The following is a 21,709-nucleotide window of genomic DNA, read 5'->3' as shown; positions in this document are numbered from 1 at the left end:
GCTTTCTCAATTGTTAGAAACTTTTAAAATAGAACGTCAGCTCTGAAGTAGGAAATCTGTAACCAGAGTTGCATTTGCTAGTAACATATTGTTACTAGTTCAGTTAAATATAATCAAAGTAAAAGATAATTAAACTCTACATTTCTCAGAATTATTAAAAATGACAGAGAACCTACCATATGGATAAGCCCACGAGCTATATTCAGGAGGTAAAATCAGAGGATTTTCACTAAGATCTGCAACAACAGGTCCATCTGCATAGTAAGGGACGGTAGCACCAGTTGAAATACAAAGCATCGGGCCAGGAAGTTGCTCACTGGTGTTGTTTTCAAAGCCAGATGCGTAGCTAAAAGTATGAGGCGATAGGGTCTGTTGCTGAGAGTGGCTTTTGGTTGGAAGAATGACGCTGTCCATGGGCTGATATCCAGTAGCCCCAATATCTTCAGCTGGTGGAGCTGTGGGCATCACTGCGGTGTGAGTAGGTTGGGGTTGCCTGGATGGAGTCAGTGGGGGACTGTTCACCGCAATATTTCCAATATAGATTGGTAAGCTGACTAAAATCTCTGGTGATCGGACAGAAACCTGCCAAGACAAAAAAACGGACTTGCCAATTTTTCCACAATCTTTGGAAAAAGTTGAAACAATCTTACTGTACAAAATAAAATTCTAAAGCTAGAAAGAAAGAAAACAAGTTCAAGTTTATCTAATGACCCAGTGAGCAAAGTACTGCTTCCTGATGCAAAATTAAGTGACAAGACAGTAAAATGCTACATTTATCCCCCAATTTGTGTCGAGCAAGGCAGGGTTAGTGAGGATAAGATGCAAAACAGAAAGAGCAGCTAGCATTTACGTTCTTGATCACTAGTCAATGACCTGTGCTGGAAAGGCTAAATGTGCAGACATCTATCTGCTGGTAGCAGGATCACGTTTAGGTGGGCATACCAACAGTCATTAAGATAAAAGCAAAATACTGGGGATGCTGGAATCGGAAACAAAAACAGAAAATGCTGGAAAATCTCAGCAGGTCTGACAGCATCTGTGGAGAGAGAATAGAGCCAACGTTTCGAGTCTGGATGACTCTTCGTCAGAGCTGACGAATGGTCATCCAGGCTCAAAACGTTGGCTCTATTCTCTCTCCACAGATGCTGTCAGATATGCAGAGATTTTCCAGCATTCTCTGTTTTGCACCAACAATGTTTTGTGATATACATGAAAAATGGTCTCTTTAACACAATAAAAAACATTTGTCAATGTCTGCAGAACTATCTGAGCATATAGAAACATAGAAAATAGTAATTCAGCTCTTTGAGCATTCAAATGATCATGGTTGATCCTCTAACTCAATGCCATACTCCCACACTCACCCCATATCCCTTAACGGCTTCAGCGCCTAAAAATCTACTTTTAAAAATATATTCAGTGACTTGGCCTCCACGGCCTTTTGTGATAGAGAATTCCACAGGATCGTCACCCTCTGAGTGAAGAGGTTTTTCCTCACCTCAGTCACCCAAGACTGTGACCCTTTGCTCTAGATCCTGCAGCCTGAGGAAACATCATCCCTGCATCCACTGTGTTCAGCCCTGCTGTTTGTATCAATTTAGGAAACGAAAGTGTACTAGTTCAGGGGGATCGGCAAGTGACTAGTTTTGAAGGAGTGGTAATTAGTTTGAGTTGAGTAAAAGAGGATAAGGAAGGCACAGTGAATAGCTGGGGAAATGCAATGGGGGAAGAGTATTAATACTGTCAGTGTTTGGGGGAGGACTGGCGAATACACAGGATGAGTAAATTCTATATGACAATCAGGCATGGTGATTAGGGTAGGGAAGATGAATAACTGAAGAGAAAGCAATATTTTGAGGAAAGGACCTCTCAGTCCACCAAAGCCATAATTTTAGAACTCTCATCCTTGTGTTCAAATCCCTCCAAGGCCTTGTCCCGAGCTATCGCTGCCATCTCCCCCAATCCTACAAAACCTCAGTGCTCTTTCAGCTCTGGTTTCTTTTGCAGCCCTCCCCCCGTTCATCCTGTTTTGGTGGCCTTGCCTTCTGCCGTCTAGACTCAAGCTCCAATTTCCTTCCTAGACCTCATAGCCTCTTTACCTTTCTCTTCTTCAAGAGAACCTTTCCCCTCAAGTCTCTCTCTTTGACCAAGTACCTGTCCAATTATCTCTTCCTCTAGCTCGGTATCAATTTAAGTTCCAGTGAAGCCCCGAGGGTCATTTAACTATGTTAAAGGTGCCGTATAAACGTCAGCTCTTGTTGGCTGTCAAAGCTCTATGCCTTACATCTTACAATATCATGCATTTCAGCAGCTACGCCAAGGCCAGCAACTCTCAGATGTTTGGGGACAAAGAGGAAAAGGGGTTGAACAAATTGTTCTATTCTATTAACCTAACTTTGAGTTAAAGATACTTAATTATCATCCTCACCTGAATGAAATAATCTATTTGTATTAAATTGCAACCATGTAGAGATGACTGAGGTAAGGCTGGCACGATGATCTGCTCCTTCCATTCGGCTTGTTTCCAAGATTTTACTCCTGATCCTTCAACCTCCGCAATTGTCCGCAAGTCATAGATTAATCGCTTTGATTTATACGTAACTTTCTGTAACAAAATGTCAGAAGAATGTTACTAACCCTTTGGAGGCCTATAACTATAAAACAAAGTTTCAACTTCCAGCTGATAGCGTAAAGGAATGACAGAACAAAATTTCACCTTTTACTATGAAGCCTTTTGCTAAAACAACCTGACTAAAAGCACTATTGACTAAACACTATTGTTGTAGACAACTTAGACTTTAAACTACAGAACCGAACTGTCCCCTTTCACTTTAAATGCAACCAAAAAATCTGCTTCACAGGTATACTTTACACTGCCCTGAAGAAATCATTTGATTTTTCAAGACCCAGTCCGAAGTGATTCTTAGCTCCCAAGGGTTTACTTCCATTTCTTTATCTTGCCAGCCTAGTAACATTTAACCTCAGAACTATTTTATAGTGAGTTTTTTTCCTCTGGCACAAGCTAGGCAAATCTTTCGACATTGTTTCAAATCCCCAAATTTGGTCTTTTCAATCAAAGCGCAGGTTCCCACCCATTTCCACGAACCATAGAAGCTCAGACTCTAGTTGTTTCCTCTCTCCTGGATCCTGGCAGGCTACCTGTGCTAGAATGTTTCAGGGTTATTTTAGAAACCTTTCCCCCCTCAAAGCCATTCTCCAAGGCAACATGAATCAATTGGACCTTGTACCCAGGTAGAAATGCATATTTGTTATTTTTTAGACCCCAATTTTATTCTATTTGGGGGATTAACTGGATATTTTAAAGCACAACTTTACAATCTGACATTCTTAACACCTTCTTGGGATTTCCGAGACAAGCAATCTAACCACTGTAAACAGAGGCTGCTGCCATTGTCTCCCAATTTAAACACGTCGCACCTTCTTCCCACCAACACAATCTGGCCTTGTTTTAGTCTTTAAGAGGCCCCTCACCTAGGCCTACGATCAGGCAGACTTCAGAACAGGACCAACAGAAAATTATTATTATTGGGAGCAAAGGGTAGGAAGGAATGTGTATTTTGATCAAGTGAGCAGCATTGCATATTCAGTTTAAAGGAGTTGATAATAAATTTCTTCATGTATACTTTATAACATTACGTGTCTTTCTTTTTCATTAAAATTGTTATATTGATCATATTATTGATTATACTGATTATACCATTCATGGCTGGGTATAAAGGAGATAAAGCCTGCACTAGACAGGCAGCACGGGGGCATAGTGGTTAGCACTGCTGCCTCACAGCGTCAGGGACCCAGGTTCTATTCCCTGCTTGGGTCACTGCCTGTGTGGAGTTGGCACATTCTCCCAGTATCTGCATTGGTTTCCTCCAGGTATCTGGTTTACTCCCACAGTCCAATAGACGTGTTGGTTAGGTGCATTGGCCATGCTAAATTCTCCCTTAGTGTACCCGAACAGACACCAGAGTGTGGTGACTAGGGGATTTTCACAGTTACTTCATTGCAGTGTTAATGTAAGCCTTGTGACTAATAAATAAACTTTAAACTAGACAGATTATAATCCAGTTTCACATAAAATAATCCTAAAGCTGGTTTGTAAGGAAATGAAGATAAAGAAGGCTTGGGAAAAACTGAGTTACATCAGAGACAGCAATAACCAAAAGAATATCTAGCAGGGCTAGATTAGTGTCAGGGGGAATACCAGGGTAAATATGTGGGGTTACAAGAATAGGTCCTGGGTGGGATCGTTGTCAGTGCAGGCTCAATGGGTCAAATGGCCTCCTTCTGCACTGTAGAGATCTTATGATTCAATGCAGGCATGAGTGTTTCTGAATATATAGGGGTCTCACAATTGGACGCAACTCAAATGCAAACTTGCTCAGATTAAGGCATGCAACCAGAAAAACTATTTTTAACCAGCGCTACCTGGATCCCAGCTTTAGTGAATCCAGGAAGTATACCTTCAGGTTTGGGGAGTCAGCTCCATTTGCACAAACCTCAAAACACTGAAGCAGAAAAACTTACACATTGCTTTATTTCAGATTTGGTCTACCAAGGTAAGTGCGGGTAGTCTCTAAATTCCTCCCCAAATGTCATGTAAAATTGAACACAAACAACGAAACAATTACTGCTGAAGCAGAACTGGAAATGAGCCATTTTGCAGGAGTATCTTCCCTTTGATGGCCTATGACTTATTCCAAATCTGATACTACTTACTGACGTGAACATTTGAACAGTAATTACAGCAGTTTTTTTCCATCGTGCTTTAAAATGAATTTAAATCATTCCCTCACAAAGGAGTTAGGACAAAAGGTATTTTCCAGCCATTTTAACTAATTGAACTTTGGCACATGTTTACGTTTTTACTTCAAGCTTTCGATGAATCAGAAATAACTAAAACTTGAACTATTATTTGAACAAAATTCCTGTTCTCTAAGTAAAATGATTGATTTTTATTGTTGACGATTACTGCTGCTATTTTTTCAGAACTTAACAGGATGTCTGTTGCACAAAACAAAATTATGGTCATGGGTCATATTCAATGCATTTCAGCAACATTAAAGTTTAGATGTGAATAATACTCTGATGTTTTTTGTACAGACAGCTGGTTTGCACAAATAATTTAAACAACCATAAAGGGTAGCTAGTTAAACACTATCACTTAAGCACAATGACTAAAAACTCAGCTTGCAGAAGCTTGTAAAGATGTATAGATTACCTGGATGAGGCTGGCAACAACAGTGCCCATATCTTTCCCAGACTTGTTTTGGATGGCTGTAGTAAGCTGTATGATCTGTCCTGATGTGTATCCTTTGAGATCGGTGCTCACTGTTAAAGCCACAACTCCACTTTTGACAATCAGGTAGCTAAATTTCTTGGACATTGATATTACATTTGGTTGCTGTGAAGAAAACAAAGGCTGAAAGGTAGTATTTTGGAAAAAATATATCTTAAAAATCAACTAGAAAGCATTCTATTGCTGAGGGCTCACTTGACCTCCTTTTGTGAACTTTGTGTTTGCATCCCATTTGTTCAATCAAGCAACAGTGCAAACTTTATTGGATAATAGATTTGATTTATTATTGTCACATGTATTAGTATACAATGAAAAGTATTGTTTCTTGCGCGCTATACAGACAAAGCATACCATTTATAGGGAAGGAAAGGACAGGGTGCAGAATGTAATGTTATAGTCATAGCTAGAGTGTAGAGAGAGTTCAACTTAATATAAGGTAGGTCCATTCAATAGTCTGATGGCAGCAAGAAAGAAGCTGTTCTTGAGTCCGTTGCACCTGACCGCAAACTTTTGTATCTTTTTCCTGACTGAAGATAGAAGAGAGTATGTCCGGGGTGCATGGGGTACTTGAATATGCTGGCTGCTTTTCCGAGGCAGCGAGAAGTGTAGACAAAGTCAATGGATGGGAGGCTGGTTTGCGTGATGGACTGGGCTTTGTTCATGACTCTTTGTAGTTTCTTGCGGTCTTGGTCAGAGCAGGAGCCATACCAAGCTGCGATACATCCAGAAAGGATGCTTTCTAGGGTGCATCTGTAAAGGTTGGAGAGAGCTGTAGCGGACATGCCAAATTTACTGAGCCTCCTGAGAAAGTAGAGGCATTGATGGGCTTTCTTAACTATAGCATCGGTGTGGAGGGACTAGGACAGATTGTTTGTGATCTGGACAACTGAAAACCTGAAGCTCGCCACCATTTCCACTTAATCCCGTTGATGTGGACAGGGGCATGCCCTCCACTACGCTTCCTGAAGCCGACGATTATCTGCTTCATTTTACTGACACTGAGGGAGAGATCATTCATGTCACACCAGTTCATCAGATTCTCTATCTCTTTCCTCTCCTCAGTCTCATTGTTTGAAATCCGACTCACTGTGGTGGTGTCATCAGCAAACTTGAAAACTGAGTTGGAGGGGAATTTGGCCACACAGTCATAGGTGAATAAGGGGTATAGTAAGGGGCTGAAGACACAGCCTTGCGGGGCACTGGTGTTGAGGATAATCATGGAGGTGGTGTTGCCTATCCTTACTGATTGCGGTCTGTGGGTTAGGAAGTTCAGGATCCAGTCACAGAGGGAGGAGCCGAGCCCTAGGCCACAGAGTTTGGAGATGAGTTTTGTCGGAATAATGGTGTTGAAGGCTAATCTGTAGTCAATAAATAGAAGTTTGACATAAGTATCTCTGTTATCCAGAGTAGAGAACTTTGTGGTACAGTGGGTTATTTCACAATCCTTCTCGAGATCTGTTCTGAAGACTCATTTAATCTGTTCTCCAACTGTTTCCAGATGAAAGGATCCAGAGCAAAACTAGCTCCAACATAAGCATGCTATGTAACTATAGTTAAAGTAGTATTACCAGAATAAAAAACAGAAAATATTGGTAATACTCAGTTGGTCTGATAACAGCCATGGAGACAGAAACAGAGTTAATGCTTCGGATCACTGAGTTTTTCTTAAAATCAGAACTGAGCCTCAGTGTGGTTACTAAATATGGAGCTAAGTTCATCATTTTGCTCATTTACTCCAACAGTTAATTTTAATTTACATTTGTACAGGCTTTGCTCTAATCAAAAACTCATTGATTATTTTATACAGTTAAAGGGTTAATAATTACATGATTAAAAATTGCAAGCTGCTAAACTCAGTCACAGGGAAACTGAGAAAACCACAGGTCTTGATTAAAGCAGACTCGAGTAACAGTCAAGGCCCATTAAATTCCAGTTACAAGACCTCTGTCACACAACATACACAAGGCCTCCACTGAATTATACACAGCTGAAGCTTTTTTAGTATCTGTTCCAACAAGGGACAATGAACATGGGAGCACATGAGGAGTTGACAGACCACTGGTTAGAAATATAGCTATCATAATAATGAACTGGAAGGCAATAAATAGAAAAAAAATGTGTGCTTGGTGATATTATGAACATTAGGTAGATGTGCATAAGTTGTAATTGGACAACTATACCCTTATGTAATACATTAAGTAATCTCAATTTAGTTAATTATGCAAATATAGATAACTTCTGTGACACATTTGACTGGTAGATGCTAATTGCTTGTAGTTGGGCCACAGGGTGTAATTGCCATTATATTTCCTTGCCCGGGGAGTCTGTGAGCCCACAGTAGCCGGCAGATGTCCTTGCTATAGCTCGAATGAAGATCTTGAACTCTGAATTTTGTCCGGTCAATTACGAAGAGTAAGATACACTATAGTCGAATAGCTATGGAACTCCCGCAAAACAACCAGTTATAAAAGTAAATCCACTTTCCAATCACTTACAGAATCATAGAGTGGTTACAGCATTGGAGGGCAACATTTGATCTGTCAAGTTGCCCTTTCCCCGTAGCCCTACAACATTTCTCTCTTCAGGTCCTTATTCAATTCCCTTATGAAGGTCCCAATTGAATCTGCCTCCACCACATTCAAACGATTCACTCTAGATCCTAACCGCTCACTACCTAAAAATGTTTTTTCTCATGTCAGCATATATAAAATTATATGCAGTAAGTGGTGTTGATAATGTTGCAATCTATGTCAAGTCAGTCAATTTACCTCAATATCACTGATCTCATTCAGGTTCAGCAGGTTAAGAATGTAAAACACCTTCTCAGCTCTATAGTCTTTTGAGAATCGTGCAGTTTCCACTGTAGCTTTGATGCGGTAGCTTATCTTCCCAAAGAGACCTTCAAATGAAGTAGGAGCAGTTGCTTTGAAAGAGAAAAATATTATGCAAGTTAAGTGATCATACATATTTCATTCCTTTTCAAGTAATTCCAATACAAAAATCCAGAAGTGCTTTTAAACACTAGTTTGCTCACTGACACTCTCAACAGCAAAATTCATGTCCTTCACAGGAATTTCCTAAATTTCCCAATTTCTATTTTAAAATCAGGTATTTCTGGGAACCGTGCTCGCCCGAAGGAAAGGAGCAAACTTTGCCATACCTTGTAATGAATAATTCTGGAGGAAACCTGCTAAGAGTCACGAACAGATGGTAGACCGGAGCTCTTGGATACAGAACCGAGCACGGCACATAGGAATAGGAGAAGGCTGTTAGCCCTTCAATACTATTCTACCAATCAAAGAAATCAGCTGATTGTAATGTGATTATGCAGTGCTGTTAATATACTCTGTTTGAGGGGTACTGCTTTAAGATGCAGTTTTTTGTTACAAGCAGTCAGTTTGTCTGGAGAAATACAGTAGATGCTGGAAAGCAGGATAATTGCTCATTTTAACCATGTAGTGTTTATTTAGCAGAGGCTTAATGAGCTTTTCTTACCAAAGAAAAATATTCTTGGCGTGTTTTCTTGATTAAAGTAACAGAAGGTGAATTAAGTACATAGGGTCATATAGTCATGTGATACTAGAAATGGGAGGAGCTACAGTTGTAGTTGAGAAAAACAGCTGAGTTCAATTGCTGGAGAGGGCTGTTTAAAGATAAAGCCTACAAGTGGCTGTCTCTCTACACAATCTCTCTAGAAGCTTCAAAGCTGTTAACCCAAGTCAAAGCAAGTGGGGTTTAAGTCTATGAGAGAAATATTGCTTAATTGGAACTGAATGGTGATCAGTTAGAAGTTGTTTCTTTTCATGTTTAAAGATTATTCAACAGTTAATAGTTAAAACTTTCATTTTTTTAGAGTTATACTTAAACTGCATTATGAATAATTTTTGTTTTGAGAAAAAGACCCCTAATTTGTCAGTGGAATTACTCCTGAGGCAAAGCATCCTTTCCTCACATTTTTGCTAAAACAGAAAAATTGTTGGGGGTCTAGTCTGGCTTCATACCTTGGGGTTTCTGATCTGACACCCTAACTCCATATACCTGCCTTTGACTCATATTCTTTCCTATCTTTGGTGTAGAAATGTTGAACAGCATGATGATCAGAATATTTGCATAACAAGGCATATTTTCCTCCCAGCTCTTTTTACTCATCACCTAAAGATTAAAGGGTTTCAAACTAGTATTTGCGAGATCATCGTATTTGTTTCTGAGGTTGGGTATTATTTCAAGTCGCAAGTCGAATTTCAACAATTCTGTATTGCAGCATTCCTTAAAATGGCAACTGCTTTCTTTTGGGTAGCAAACACCAAGCTCAGACTAAAGGCGGGTGGAATTCATAAAGATGTTTCTCAGAATGAAAAATTTGATAATCACTGTTCTAGATTGGTAACACAAACTATAGCTTTTAACTTCTCAAGAGAAATTGTGGAAGTTACAGAATGGAAGGAAATTCAATAGAAATACACTGGAACAAAATTAATCACATGCTGGTGGTTGGTTTTGCAGCACCATTTGAAGAAGCCCAAAGACAAATGATCAACCTACCATCGTTCAGCCACCAATGGCTTGCTGAACTAAGAACTTCAATAATTTACACACACACCATTTACTGCAAGGCAATTTTTCCCCCCAAGCTTCGCTATAGTACTGTGGAATTGTTACAATAAACACTTGCCTTCTGATCAGCCTTGAAGCAACTGTACCAACAAGTCAAAAACAATTTTTAAGATTTGTTTATGTTGCATCCATCTACATAGATGGATTTGCTTAAAATATGTTTCCATTATTTGGCAAAACGCTAATAAAGCTGCAAAGGACACTCCCTGCGGAAACTATCAACACTTTCTTCTTGTGAATGGGGGCACTGTTGACTGCCAATCTTTCCAAGTGTCAGTTTAGGATGGAGTGGAAATTGTGAGGGCTTACAGGGTAGATTTAAACATGTAATTATAACCTTTTTTAAAAAATCAGCTTGAAGGAGTTTTTCCACAAAGGATTATTCAAGAACTCCAATGTCTATTGAGTTTAGTGCATGTATGTGCAATATTTAATTTAAAAGGACTGAAGAATGATAATTTAAAAGGTGTCAACAAAAATAATAAATTAACCCGATAAGGTGCCAACTAAGCCATGTTCAGAGATGTTACTGCGGCTGGGCAAAAAAATTTGCTGTAGCTTTGCCAGCAATGCACACATCTCAACAAATTCAAAACACTGGATTAATGCATAACAAGGTTTGGGTGAACAAGGAATGAGAATGAGATTCATAGAATCCCTGCAGTGCAGAAGGTGGCCATTCAGCCCATCGAGTCTGCACCGACAACAATCCCACCCAGGCCCTATCCCCAAAACCTCATGTATTTAACCCTGCTAATCCCCCTGACACCAGGGTCAATTTAGCATGGCCAATCAACCTAACCCGCACATCTTTGGAGTGTGGAAGGAAACCGGAGGAAACCCACACAGACACGGGGAGAATGTGCAAACCCCACACAGACACAGTGACCTGAGGCTGGAATTGAACCTGGGTCCCTGACGCTGTGAGGTTGTCTACTGATGTAGTCTGAAATTGTCACATGCCAAAACAAATTTTAGAAAGCCAATGGAAGTTAGCAAATGAACTCTTCCCAAGGTAGCCCTACTTCCAAACAGGAATCCTGTATGTAAATAGACATATGCACAACTTTAAAAAAAAATCCAGACAGTAAGCACTCAACAACCATGGTCAAATATTTTGAAAATAGATGGAAGTTAAAATATTACCTGTTTTATTCAAATAAATCCTTATTTAACAAGCACATAAAAAACATAACCATAAAAAGGAATGGAAGACAAACAGAAACTTTAAAGAAACCATGAAAAGAATAAGGGAATGGAATTTGGATAACAACTCCAGAGTCTAATACAGGACATGCATAGGCATGAGTGGGTCAAATGGCTTCTGCTACTGGCAACTTTAATGATGAAAGGATTTACACCATATAGCAATTTAATTGTAAACAGATTAAAACCTCTTGGAACATACAAAATATTCTTACCAGGAAGAAGAAATTGAAAGGGATAAGTATATTCTCCAGCTATCAAGGATCCTGTGGAGACAGGGAAAAAGTTTCAAAACTATTTTATTAATCAAAGGCATCAAGTTATTAAAATCACTTCTCTTATGGCTATCTTGTTTACAGTAATAACTTTAATCATAACTTCATCAGGAATAATAAAACATAAACAAATCTTTTTTGTGAGCAATTGGTCAAAGGTTAAATATTATAACGTGCTACACAAGTTGCAATATAATGCCTTTAAAAATTCATCACAGCATCAGTCAAAATTTAACACATTGCTACTGAGAGAGATATTGGGAGAGATGATCAAAAACTTGGTAGGTCTTCAAAAGGAGAGGAGGAAGGCGGCAGAGTGGTTTCTGGAGAGAATCCAGAGTTTAGGGCCTAGGCAACTGAATACATTGCTACCAACAGTGGGATGATGTTAATCGGGGATGAACAAGAGGCCAGAATTGCAGGAGGCTTCAATATCTGGAAGGGGTTACAGAGGAGGCAAGGAATAAATGGAGGAGATAAACATGGCTTGAGAAATTTAAAATCGAGGTATTGCTGAACTGGGAGCCAATGTTGTTTAGTGCATTGCAAGGGTGACGGGCCTGTTGCTTATTTGGAACTGAAATAGTTAAGTTAGAAATTAGAGTTACTTCCTCCTTTTTTAAGACTATTGTTCAATTGTTAAAAGCTAAACTGCTCCATTTTGTTAGAGTTAGAGTTATAAATAAAGCTCGCTTGATCCCCAATTTGTTAGTAGAATTACTCCTGGAGCAAACCATCCTATCCTCATATATATGCCAAAATAGAAATATTGTTGGGGTCTAGTCTGGCTACATTATGTACCTTGGGGTTCAGGTCCAGGACCTTAACACTCTGATAATTTAACATTTACAGTGGGTGAAGGTGGGAGGACACTATAATAGTTGAGTCTGAAGGTATCAAAAGCATGAGTGAAGGTTTCAGCAGCAGATGGGCTAAGGCAGGATGAAGACCAGTGATTTTTTAAAAAATTCATTTGTTGGACACGGGCATCGCTGGCTGGCCAGCGTTTATTGCCCATCAGTCATTGGCTCCCAGTTGCTCTTGAAACAGTTCGGAGGGCAGTTGAGAGTCAACCACATTGCTGTGGCTCTGGAGTCACATGTAGCCAGACCTGCTAAGGACAACAGATTTCCTTCCCTAAAAGGACAGTAGTGAACCAGAAAGGTTTTTCCAACAATAGACAATGGTCATCAGTAGATTCTTAATTCCAGATTTTAAAAAAAAATAAAATTCAAATTCCACCATCTGCCGTGGTGGGATTCGAACATTAGCTGAGATTCTGAATTAATAATCTAGCGATAATACCACTTGGCTATTGCCTCCCCCAAATATTACCAAAGCTGAATATAGATGGTCTTTATGATGGAGTGGATGTGGGTTTGAAATGTCAGTTCAGGGTGCAGAGATTGCCAATCATCTGGTCCTAATTTAGGCAGTGGTCAGGGAACAGCATGGATAGGGAAGGTAATTAATAGCAGGGACAAAAAAACAATAACTTATTTAATTGGAGGACATTATTTCTCATCCCATATGGGATGTCAAAGCAACATGTCAATTTGGAGGCCTTGGAGGGATTGAGAGAGGTAGTGGTGAATTAAAGCCGAGTGCTGTTAGCATAAAAATGGAACCTGACTGTGTTTTCAGGTGATGTCACCAAGGGGCAGCACATAGATGAGAAATGGGACAGAGGCAGTAAAAGATTTTGGGTGCGTGAGGGGGGCTAGTGAGTGTAAACAGTGCAAGAGCAAAAGGCGAAGCCACTGCAGGAGATTCTCTGGTAATGACTGCACAGATGAGAATGGAATCAGGTAAGGGCAGCCCTGCCCAGCTGGACCACAGAGGAGAGGCAGTGCAAGAGGTTGATATGATAAATCACGTTAGAAAACGCAGCCAGCTTTGAGATGGAAGAGGAGGAATAATGCGCCATCATTCATCTATCACTGAATATTATCATTCATCAGTAACTTCACAAAGAATGCTTCACTTTGTGAAACTCCTTGGGCTTCAAGGTTTTGGTTGTTGCATTTGTGGTAACCAGATCAGTTCCTGTTTAATTAGCAGAAATACAGTCACTTGCACTCTATTACTTAAGCCAGTATCCAGAATGAGAGGCGTCGCTTTGCAAGTTAAAATATAGAGAAATGACAATATTTAACAAGTCTATTAGGCCAAGTAATCTTTTATAATATTATGCGACCCAACCTCTACTGGAAAATAAAGTCTTGAGGCACAGTTTTGGTAAATTGTCATTTCTGTAATATTTACTCAAAAATCTGCTGTTCCAATTGCTGAAGCAGCATGTATTTCCCCTCAACACCTGCACATAGTAAATTCTTAGAATATCAGCACTCCTTCCCTCATGTTTAACATTAATGAGCTGACATGTTTATTTTCATGCAACGTGTGGGAATTATCATTTAGCATTACTACAGGATGTCCGATTATACATCTGACTTCTAACCACAGCTGCGTAGGTTCCTGTAAGACTATACACAAATAGTTCTACCATTTCCTGTAATTAAATATTAGGAAGAATAAAGCCACTGCCTTCAGCTCCTGCTGCAAACTCCATTTTCCAACCACCGATTTGATCTACCTCCACAGCCTCAGGCTGGACTGACTATGCAATCGTGGCATCTGACCTGACTCAGTGCTGAGCTTCTAGACCCATATACTCTCCATTACCAAGAATGCCCACTTTTGCCTCCATAATATCAGTCTCCAGCCCTGCCTCAATTCAGCTACTAAAACTAATGTTTTTGTTACTTGGCTAAATTAGCAGCTTTTGTCAGCTATGGCTAAATTAGCAGCACTCTAGGTTCCACATTGATTTTGCTGTTCAAATCCTGGTCCAAAGTTGACAGTGATTACTGTGGTAGTGCTGCAACACTATCAGAGATTCTGTCTTTCGGATGAGATCTTAAACTTAGGCCCTGTCTGCCTTCTCTGGTGGATTCCATTGCATTATTTCAGAGAAGAGCAAGGGAATTCTCTCCTGGCCAATATTTATCGCAATCAAAATCACAAAACAAAGTTTTTAGTCATTTCACATTGCTGCTGGGTTCTGTGCAAGTTGGTTGCTGCGTCTCCCACATTATAACATTGGAGGACACTACCAAAGTATTTCATTATCTGCAATGTGCTTCAAAGTGTCCAGTAGTTGTGGAAAGCTCTATATAAATGCAAGTTTGTCTTTATTTTTTCTACATTGTAATTCCAATGCTCCCCTGGCCAGCCTCCTATCTTCCACCCTCCAAACTTCAACTCATCCAAAACATACACCAAGTCCCATTCACTTATCTCATCACACTCATCACCGATCTACACTGACTCCCAGGCTAGTATGTCTCAAATTGAAAATTCTCCTCCCTGCGTTCAAAGACGCGATGTCTTGCCCATCTTGGTTCCCTCTTCCAGGCCAATAATATTTCATTCAATTGAATTTGGCTTCTTCAGCACCCTTATTTTTCGGAAGCTGCCGGCTTCCCTCGATCCTGAACTCTGGAATTCCCTCAAGTTTCTCTAGTTCTCCCTCCTTCTAAGATACTAATTAAAACAGTCAATCTGTTCCAAATTTATCATATATCAACAGCCTAAAATAAACTGATACAAGTTACTTAAATGAGACAATATGCAAAGTATATAAATGCAGTGGTTAGCACTGCAAAATCACAGCCCATGGGACCGGTGTTCAAATCCGGTCTTGGGTGGCTGTGTGGAGTTTGCATGTTCTCCCCTGCATGGGTTTCCTCAAGGTATTCTGGTTTTCTCCCACTGTCCAAAGATGTGTAGGTTAGGTGGACCGACCATGTTAAATTGCCCCTTAGTATCCCAAAATGTGCAGGTTAGGTGTCTGGGTAAGATGCTCTTTCGGAGAATCAGTGCAGACTCGATGAGCCAAGTGGCCTCCTTCTGCACTGTACTAATTCTATGATTCTATTTAACACTTTGGATAAATACTTTAAATACTTTGTATTAAGCATCAACCTTGAAATCAATTGGTAAAAGCTCTAAAATGTTAACAGGTGAATTAACATGGCAAAGGATATAATTAAGAGTTTAATTTCAATATTAACTACTTATTTAGAATCAGAGTTTTACAGCACAGAAAGAGGCCCTTCAGCCCATCCTGTCTCTGCTAGCCATTTAACAACACCAGGTTAAAGTCCAACAGGTTTATTTGGTAGCAAAAGCCACACAAGCTTTCGAAGGCTTTTGCTACCAAATAAACCTGTTGGACTTTAACCTGGTGTTGTTAAACTTCTTACTGTGTTTACCCCAGTCCAACGCCGGCATCTCCACATCTCTGCTAGCCATCACACACCTATCTATTCTAATCCTATTTTCCAGCACTTGCCCATATCCTTGTATGCTATGGCATTTCAAGTGCTCATCTAAAACGGAAATTTCTTTGTGCCTAGTTAATAGCAGCTGGATACTGACTGTGTAATGGACTAGGTGAGGCGTGGTTCTAACCCTCTAATGGCATGCATTAACTATAGGTTGGGATACAAAGAAAGGTCAAATAGTGTTAAGCTGCACAGTGCTTGCCTTTGTAAGACCACTCAATGGCCTGCCTGAGCCACAAGCCTAAAATTAGGTTGCTTAGTCTCTTGGCCTGAAATAAGTTAAAAGGACAGGCAAGTTATTTTGTTAGTGCACACAGACTGATGTGACAGATTTATATTCAGGTTGTGACAAATGGTGAGTCTTCAATTGGTAACATTGCAGCTGACAAAGTTAATAACTCATCTGGCAGACCTTGTGCAATACTGAGTGAGTGTTGCATCGTCAGAGGTACCTCATGCCAGATGATTAATCAGACCTACCAGATGATGGCAAACTGAGGCCCCGCCTAAGGTGGACGTAAAAGATCCCATGTTGCTATGGCAAATAGGAACAAGGAAATTCTCCCCATTGTGCTGGGCAATTGTTATCCTCCAACCCAAATCACCAAAACAGGTCATCATGATCACACTGCTATCTGCGGAATCTTGACCTCATCCTCACCAATCTACATGCTGCAGATGCATCTGTCCATGCCAGTGTTGGCAGGAGTGAGCACTGCAGTCTTAATGGAGATGAAGTACACAGCCTTCTTGCTGCGGATACCTTTCATTGTGTGTTGTGATACTAACACCATGTTAAAGATTTTGAACAGATTTAGCAACTGAAAACTGGGTATCCGTGAGGCACTGTGGACATCAGCAGCAGCAGAATTGCATAGAGCCACAATCCATAACTTCATTGTCTGGCACGTCAGCTATTCTACCGTTATCAGGGGGCGGGTCAACCCTGGTTCAATTAAGAGTGGAGTATGGCATAGCAGGAACAGCACTAGACATATCTAAACACAAGGTGTCAACCTGGCGAAGCTACAGCACAGGACTACCTGCATGCCAAACAGTGGAGGCAACATGTGATGAACAGAGCTAAGCAATCCCACAATCAATGGATCAGATCTTAGCTGCGCAGTTTTACCACGCGGAACTGAATCAGAAAATTGTTACAGTGCAGGAGGCCATCACGTCTGCACCGGCTCTCCAAATTATTTTGTTTAGTGCTATTCTCTCACCTACTCCTGACAAATCGGAGTCTGCAAAACAAAAAAAAAATGGAAGGAGGATTGAGCGGAAGCATCTGAACACAATCCGAGGAAAATGTGAAGAGGCATTTTTTGTTGTTGGGTGGGGCAACTAACAGCACAAAGTAAAGCAGGAATAATAGTGTTATGGGAAAGAAAATTCATGCAACCCGACGAAGCCAATCAGGAAATGTAATGGCTTTAAGCTTCTTATAATCCATTCTTGGTTAAATTAGGCTTGTACGTATTTTTCCACTGTGCTCCAATGTGACTAATTAACCATTCTCATGGCAACACAGCAAACGGAGGAGATAGCTGCCAGCATCATCACACCAAAAATTATATTACTTTCTGGGAACAACTACCTTGAAAATACACGCTGGGATGTTGACAAATGAATTGTCAATATAAAAACAAGAAACAGGAGTAGGCCATTCGATCTGCTGGAGCCTGCTCTGCCAGGTAAAAATGGCTGATCTGATAGTAATCTCAAATCTGCATCCTGCTTAACCACAATAACTTTTCACCTCATCAAGAATCTATCCACCTCTGCCTTAAAAATAGTCAAAGACTCCACTTCCACCCTCTTTTCAAGAACAGACTCAAAACCCGAGTGAAAAAAATTCACCACATCTGTTTTAAATGAATGAGCCCTTATTTTTAAAACAGTGACCTCTACTTCTAGATTCTCCCACGAGAGGAAACATCCTAGAATCCCTACAGAACTCAGAATCCCTACAGTGCAGAAGGAGGCCATTTGGAAAATTAAGTCTGCACTGACTCTCTAACAGAGCATCTTAAACAGGCACTATCCTGCAACCCCATGTATTTGCCCGACTAATCCCCTAACCTACACATCTTGGGACACTAAGGGGCAATTTACTATGGTCAATCCACCTAACCTGCGCATCTTTGGACTGTGGAAGGAAACCCACGCAGATACAGGGAGAATGTGCAAACTCCACACAGAGTCACCAAAGGCTGGAATCGAATCCGGGTTCCTGGCGCTGTGAGGCAGCAGTGCTAACCACTGTGCCACCCACATCCACCCTGTCAAGACCCCTCAGGATCTTATATGTTTCAATCAAGTCACCTCTTACTCTTTTAAACTCCAGCAGGTACAAGCCTAGTCTGGTCAACCTTTCCTCCCAAGATAATCTACCTATTCCAGATAGTGGTTTAGTAAACCTTCTCTGGACTTTTTCCAATGCATCCTTTCTTAAATAAGGTGACCAATATTGTCCACAATATACCACATGTGGTCTCACCAATGTCGTTTAACTGGAGCATAACCTCTCTATTTTTATAATCAATTCCCCTAACAATAAATGATTATATTCTATTAGCTTTCCTCATTACTTGCATACTAGCCTTTTGCGATTCACGCATATGTGCATCTGAAGTGCCTTCCATTGTTGCTTTAAAAATGGGTCAATGCCTCATGGCAACAAGGCAAAAAGCAGCAAAAATTCAAACTCCTTAATTGCTTGCATAACTAATAACTTATAATCTGAAAGCCAATTAATAAACAATGAGGAGAGTAGAAAAGTGGATGGAGTGATAAGTAAAACAATACATTTTTCAGTAGATACCAGATATTTTGGCTTATTGCATGTTTGCCACCATAAATGTACCGGTAATTTGACTAGTAAAGATCTCTATTTCAATAGATGATACAAGAATTTACAGAATCATTGTTGTGTCACGTGTGCCTAAGCAATAGGTCAAGTTAAGAATAATAAATGTAATGGAAATTTAAAAGAATTTGATTTATTATTGCCACACACAGCGAAAAGGACTGTTTCTTTTGTACTATACAAAGCATACTGTTCCTAGAGGGAAAAGAGAGTGTGCAGAATGTAGTGTTGCAGTCATAGCTAGGGTGTAGAGAAAGATCAACTTAGTGCGAGGTAGGTCCATTCAAAAGTCTGATGGCAGCAGGGAAGAACTGTTCTCGAGTCGATTGGCATATGACCTCAGACTTGTATATCTTTTCCCCGACGGAAGAAGGTGGAAGAGAGTATGCCCAGGGTGCCTGGGGTCCTTAATTAAAACCCAACACAAAAAGACAAAGAAGACATGGTTCCCTCCAAACTGAACAAATGTGCAGTTACTTCAAAACAATTCATGCCCCAACAAATTTTAGATAGGAAATAAAAAATAGTGCTGGAATTTTGTACAATAGTCCAAAGATGTGCAGGTCAGATGCATTGGCCATACTAAGTTGCCCCTTAGTGTCCAAGATGTGGAGATGCCGGCGTTGGACTGGGGTGTCGGCACAGTAGGAAGTCCAACAGGTTTATTTGGTAGCATGAGCTTTCGGAGCACTGTCCCTTCATCAGGTGAGTGGCCACTCACCTGATAAAGGGGCAGCGCTCCAAAAGCCCATGCTACCAAATAAACCTGTTGGACTTCAACCTGGTGTTGAGACTTCTTACTTAGAGTCCAAGATTTGCAAGTTAGGTGGATTGACTATGATCAATGCACGGGTTACAGGGTTAGGGCAGGGAGTTGTACCTACGTAGAGTGCTCTTTCGGAGGGTTAGTGCAGACTTGATGGGCCATTTGGCCTCTTCTGCACTGTAGGGATTCTATGAATAATTTTTATGATTCAACCATACCCTTCCATGTACAAGTCATCAGAACAATTTGCTGGGCACAAATTCTATCAAACATACATTCACTTCCCCAAGTTCTTTTAATTCAACAACGTTGCAGATCTTGATCACTTCTAGTTGCAAAGGGTGGTGGACAATTAAACAACTAACTGGAGGAAGAGGTTCTATAAACACCCCCATCCAACCATTTTGTGCCAGAAGTACCAAGTGGATGATCCATCTCAAGTCTCCTACTGAGCATCACAGGTTGGTCTTCAGCCAATTCCATCCACTCCACATGATATCAAGAAATGACTGAAGGCATTGCATTCTGCAAAGACTATGGGCCCTGACAACATTCCTGCAATGGTACTGCAGAATTGGAGACTCTAGAACTAGTCACACACCGAGCCAAGCTGTTCCAGTACAGCTACAACACTGGCATCTACCCAGCAATGTGGAAAATTACCCAAGTATATCCCGTCCATAAGTTACAGGACAAATCCAACCTGGCTATTAGCATCCCACTAGTCTACTCCCAATCATTATCAAAGTGATGGAAAGTGTTATTGACAGTGCCATCACATGGTACTTACTCAGCAATAACTTGCTCACTCGCACTCTGTTTGGGTTCTGCCAAGGCCATTCAAGAGGTGAAGGGAGAGCAACTGCCCTTGACATCAAAGCAGAATTTGACCAAATGTGATACCAAGGAGGCTGGCAAAACTGGAATCAATGGGAATCGGGGGAAAACTCTCCACTGGTTGGTTAACATCACAAAGAAGGATGGCTATGGTTGCTGGAAGTCAATCATCTCAATTCTGGGATTCTGCTGCAGGATTTCCTCAAGTATCCTAGGCCTAACCATCTTCAGCTGTTTCATCAATGACCTTCCCTCAATCATAAGGTCAGGAGTGGAGATGCTTGCAGATGATAGCTCAATGTTCAACGCAATTCACTACTCCTCAGATACGGAAGTAAGTGTCCATACCTCAACATCATTCAGGCTTGGACTGATAAGTGGTGGGCAACATTCACGCCAGGCATTGTGTTACGATCCCAGTTGATGTTATAACCAGACAGGAAGATCCCAGAATGGAACCATGGCTCAAAGACCTTAACTTTTACTTCTTTTTATAAAACATGGAGGAACAGAGTCACAGGACTGTAAATAAGATTTAGCAATGGGAAAAAATATTTATTAAACATGAATAAATTAGACAATAATACTTCTTTATTCCCCCTTTAGCATAATACACAGGTTTTAAGATTAACATGGATTACGAAGTATATCTTAAACTACAATGGTCTTAATTTACACAAAATCCCTTTTAAGCATACAGGATGACTGCGGTCAAATGCATGCACTCAGCTTTGAACCCAAGTTGGTAACCATGGCTTTTTCCTCAGCATTCCTCAGATGATTGAGACATGAGTGTTTCCAAACTCCACTCCCAAAAACACACTTCAAAATCTTCTCTCATAATAATGCTTTCCCTTAGTAGTTTGCATTCCAAAATCCAGACCAGGTTTTCCAAAAGACACTTTGCTCCACTTTTAACAGCAAATCCAGTTCAGATTTTTTACACCCTTTAGGATTCTTTGTTTTGACTACTGTACAAACTGTTCACAATTGTTTTAACTCTTGGTTCTCAGACTGCATTAAAATGACATCAAATGTTTAATTTCCTTCTGAAGTCTGCTGTCCCACTTTAAATCTGGTTATTGCAACTGTCTCGAACTCAAAACCCTTTCTTTACTCTTCCTTGAATTCTTCTGAAAAATATTTTGTCTTAACCTCCAGTCAATTTAGACATTCTTTCTGCCCAATCCCCTGGTTATCTGGATTGCAATTGTCCTTTCGGAAACTTGCATCATTGCAAACCCCTTGTCCTGTCCAGTTTCCCCTAGTAGAGTTGAGAGATGTTCGCTCTTCAGTCTCCAACTGCAATATATCCAGTTAAACTAAAACTTGAAAAGCTTTTTCCCCTTATTTACCTTCAGCTGCTAAGCAAAAACTGCTACTTCTATTTACTCTTCACACCTTCCCCTCCTCCAAGCACAACAGAAACATAATTGGATCTGAACAACTTTCTCACATACAAGTACCTTTGTCCAG

General features: G+C 40.4%; 1 protein-coding gene across 3 annotated transcripts in view; it reads right to left on the bottom strand.

Annotated features, from left to right (window-relative positions):
* The window catches only part of arrdc1b (arrestin domain containing 1b), a 59,354-nt gene that overhangs the window by 5,545 nt on the left and 32,100 nt on the right, over positions 1-21,709 (bottom strand). For all 3 annotated transcript variants that reach the window (XM_078226624.1, XM_078226625.1, XM_078226626.1), the window contains exons 3-7: positions 11,350-11,400; positions 8,083-8,237; positions 5,237-5,419; positions 2,429-2,605; positions 177-582 (exon numbers count right to left, since the gene is read on the bottom strand). In XM_078226624.1, coding sequence (XP_078082750.1) covers positions 177-582; positions 2,429-2,605; positions 5,237-5,419; positions 8,083-8,237; positions 11,350-11,400 — 972 coding nt within the window. The remainder of the gene's footprint in view (positions 1-176; positions 583-2,428; positions 2,606-5,236; positions 5,420-8,082; positions 8,238-11,349; positions 11,401-21,709) is intronic.

This window comes from Mustelus asterias, chromosome 13, assembly GCF_964213995.1.
Source record: "Mustelus asterias chromosome 13, sMusAst1.hap1.1, whole genome shotgun sequence".
Lineage (NCBI taxonomy): Eukaryota > Metazoa > Chordata > Chondrichthyes > Carcharhiniformes > Triakidae > Mustelus > Mustelus asterias.
The sequence above is the reverse complement of the archived record's forward strand: the minus strand, read 5'-3'. Positions and strand labels throughout refer to the sequence as shown.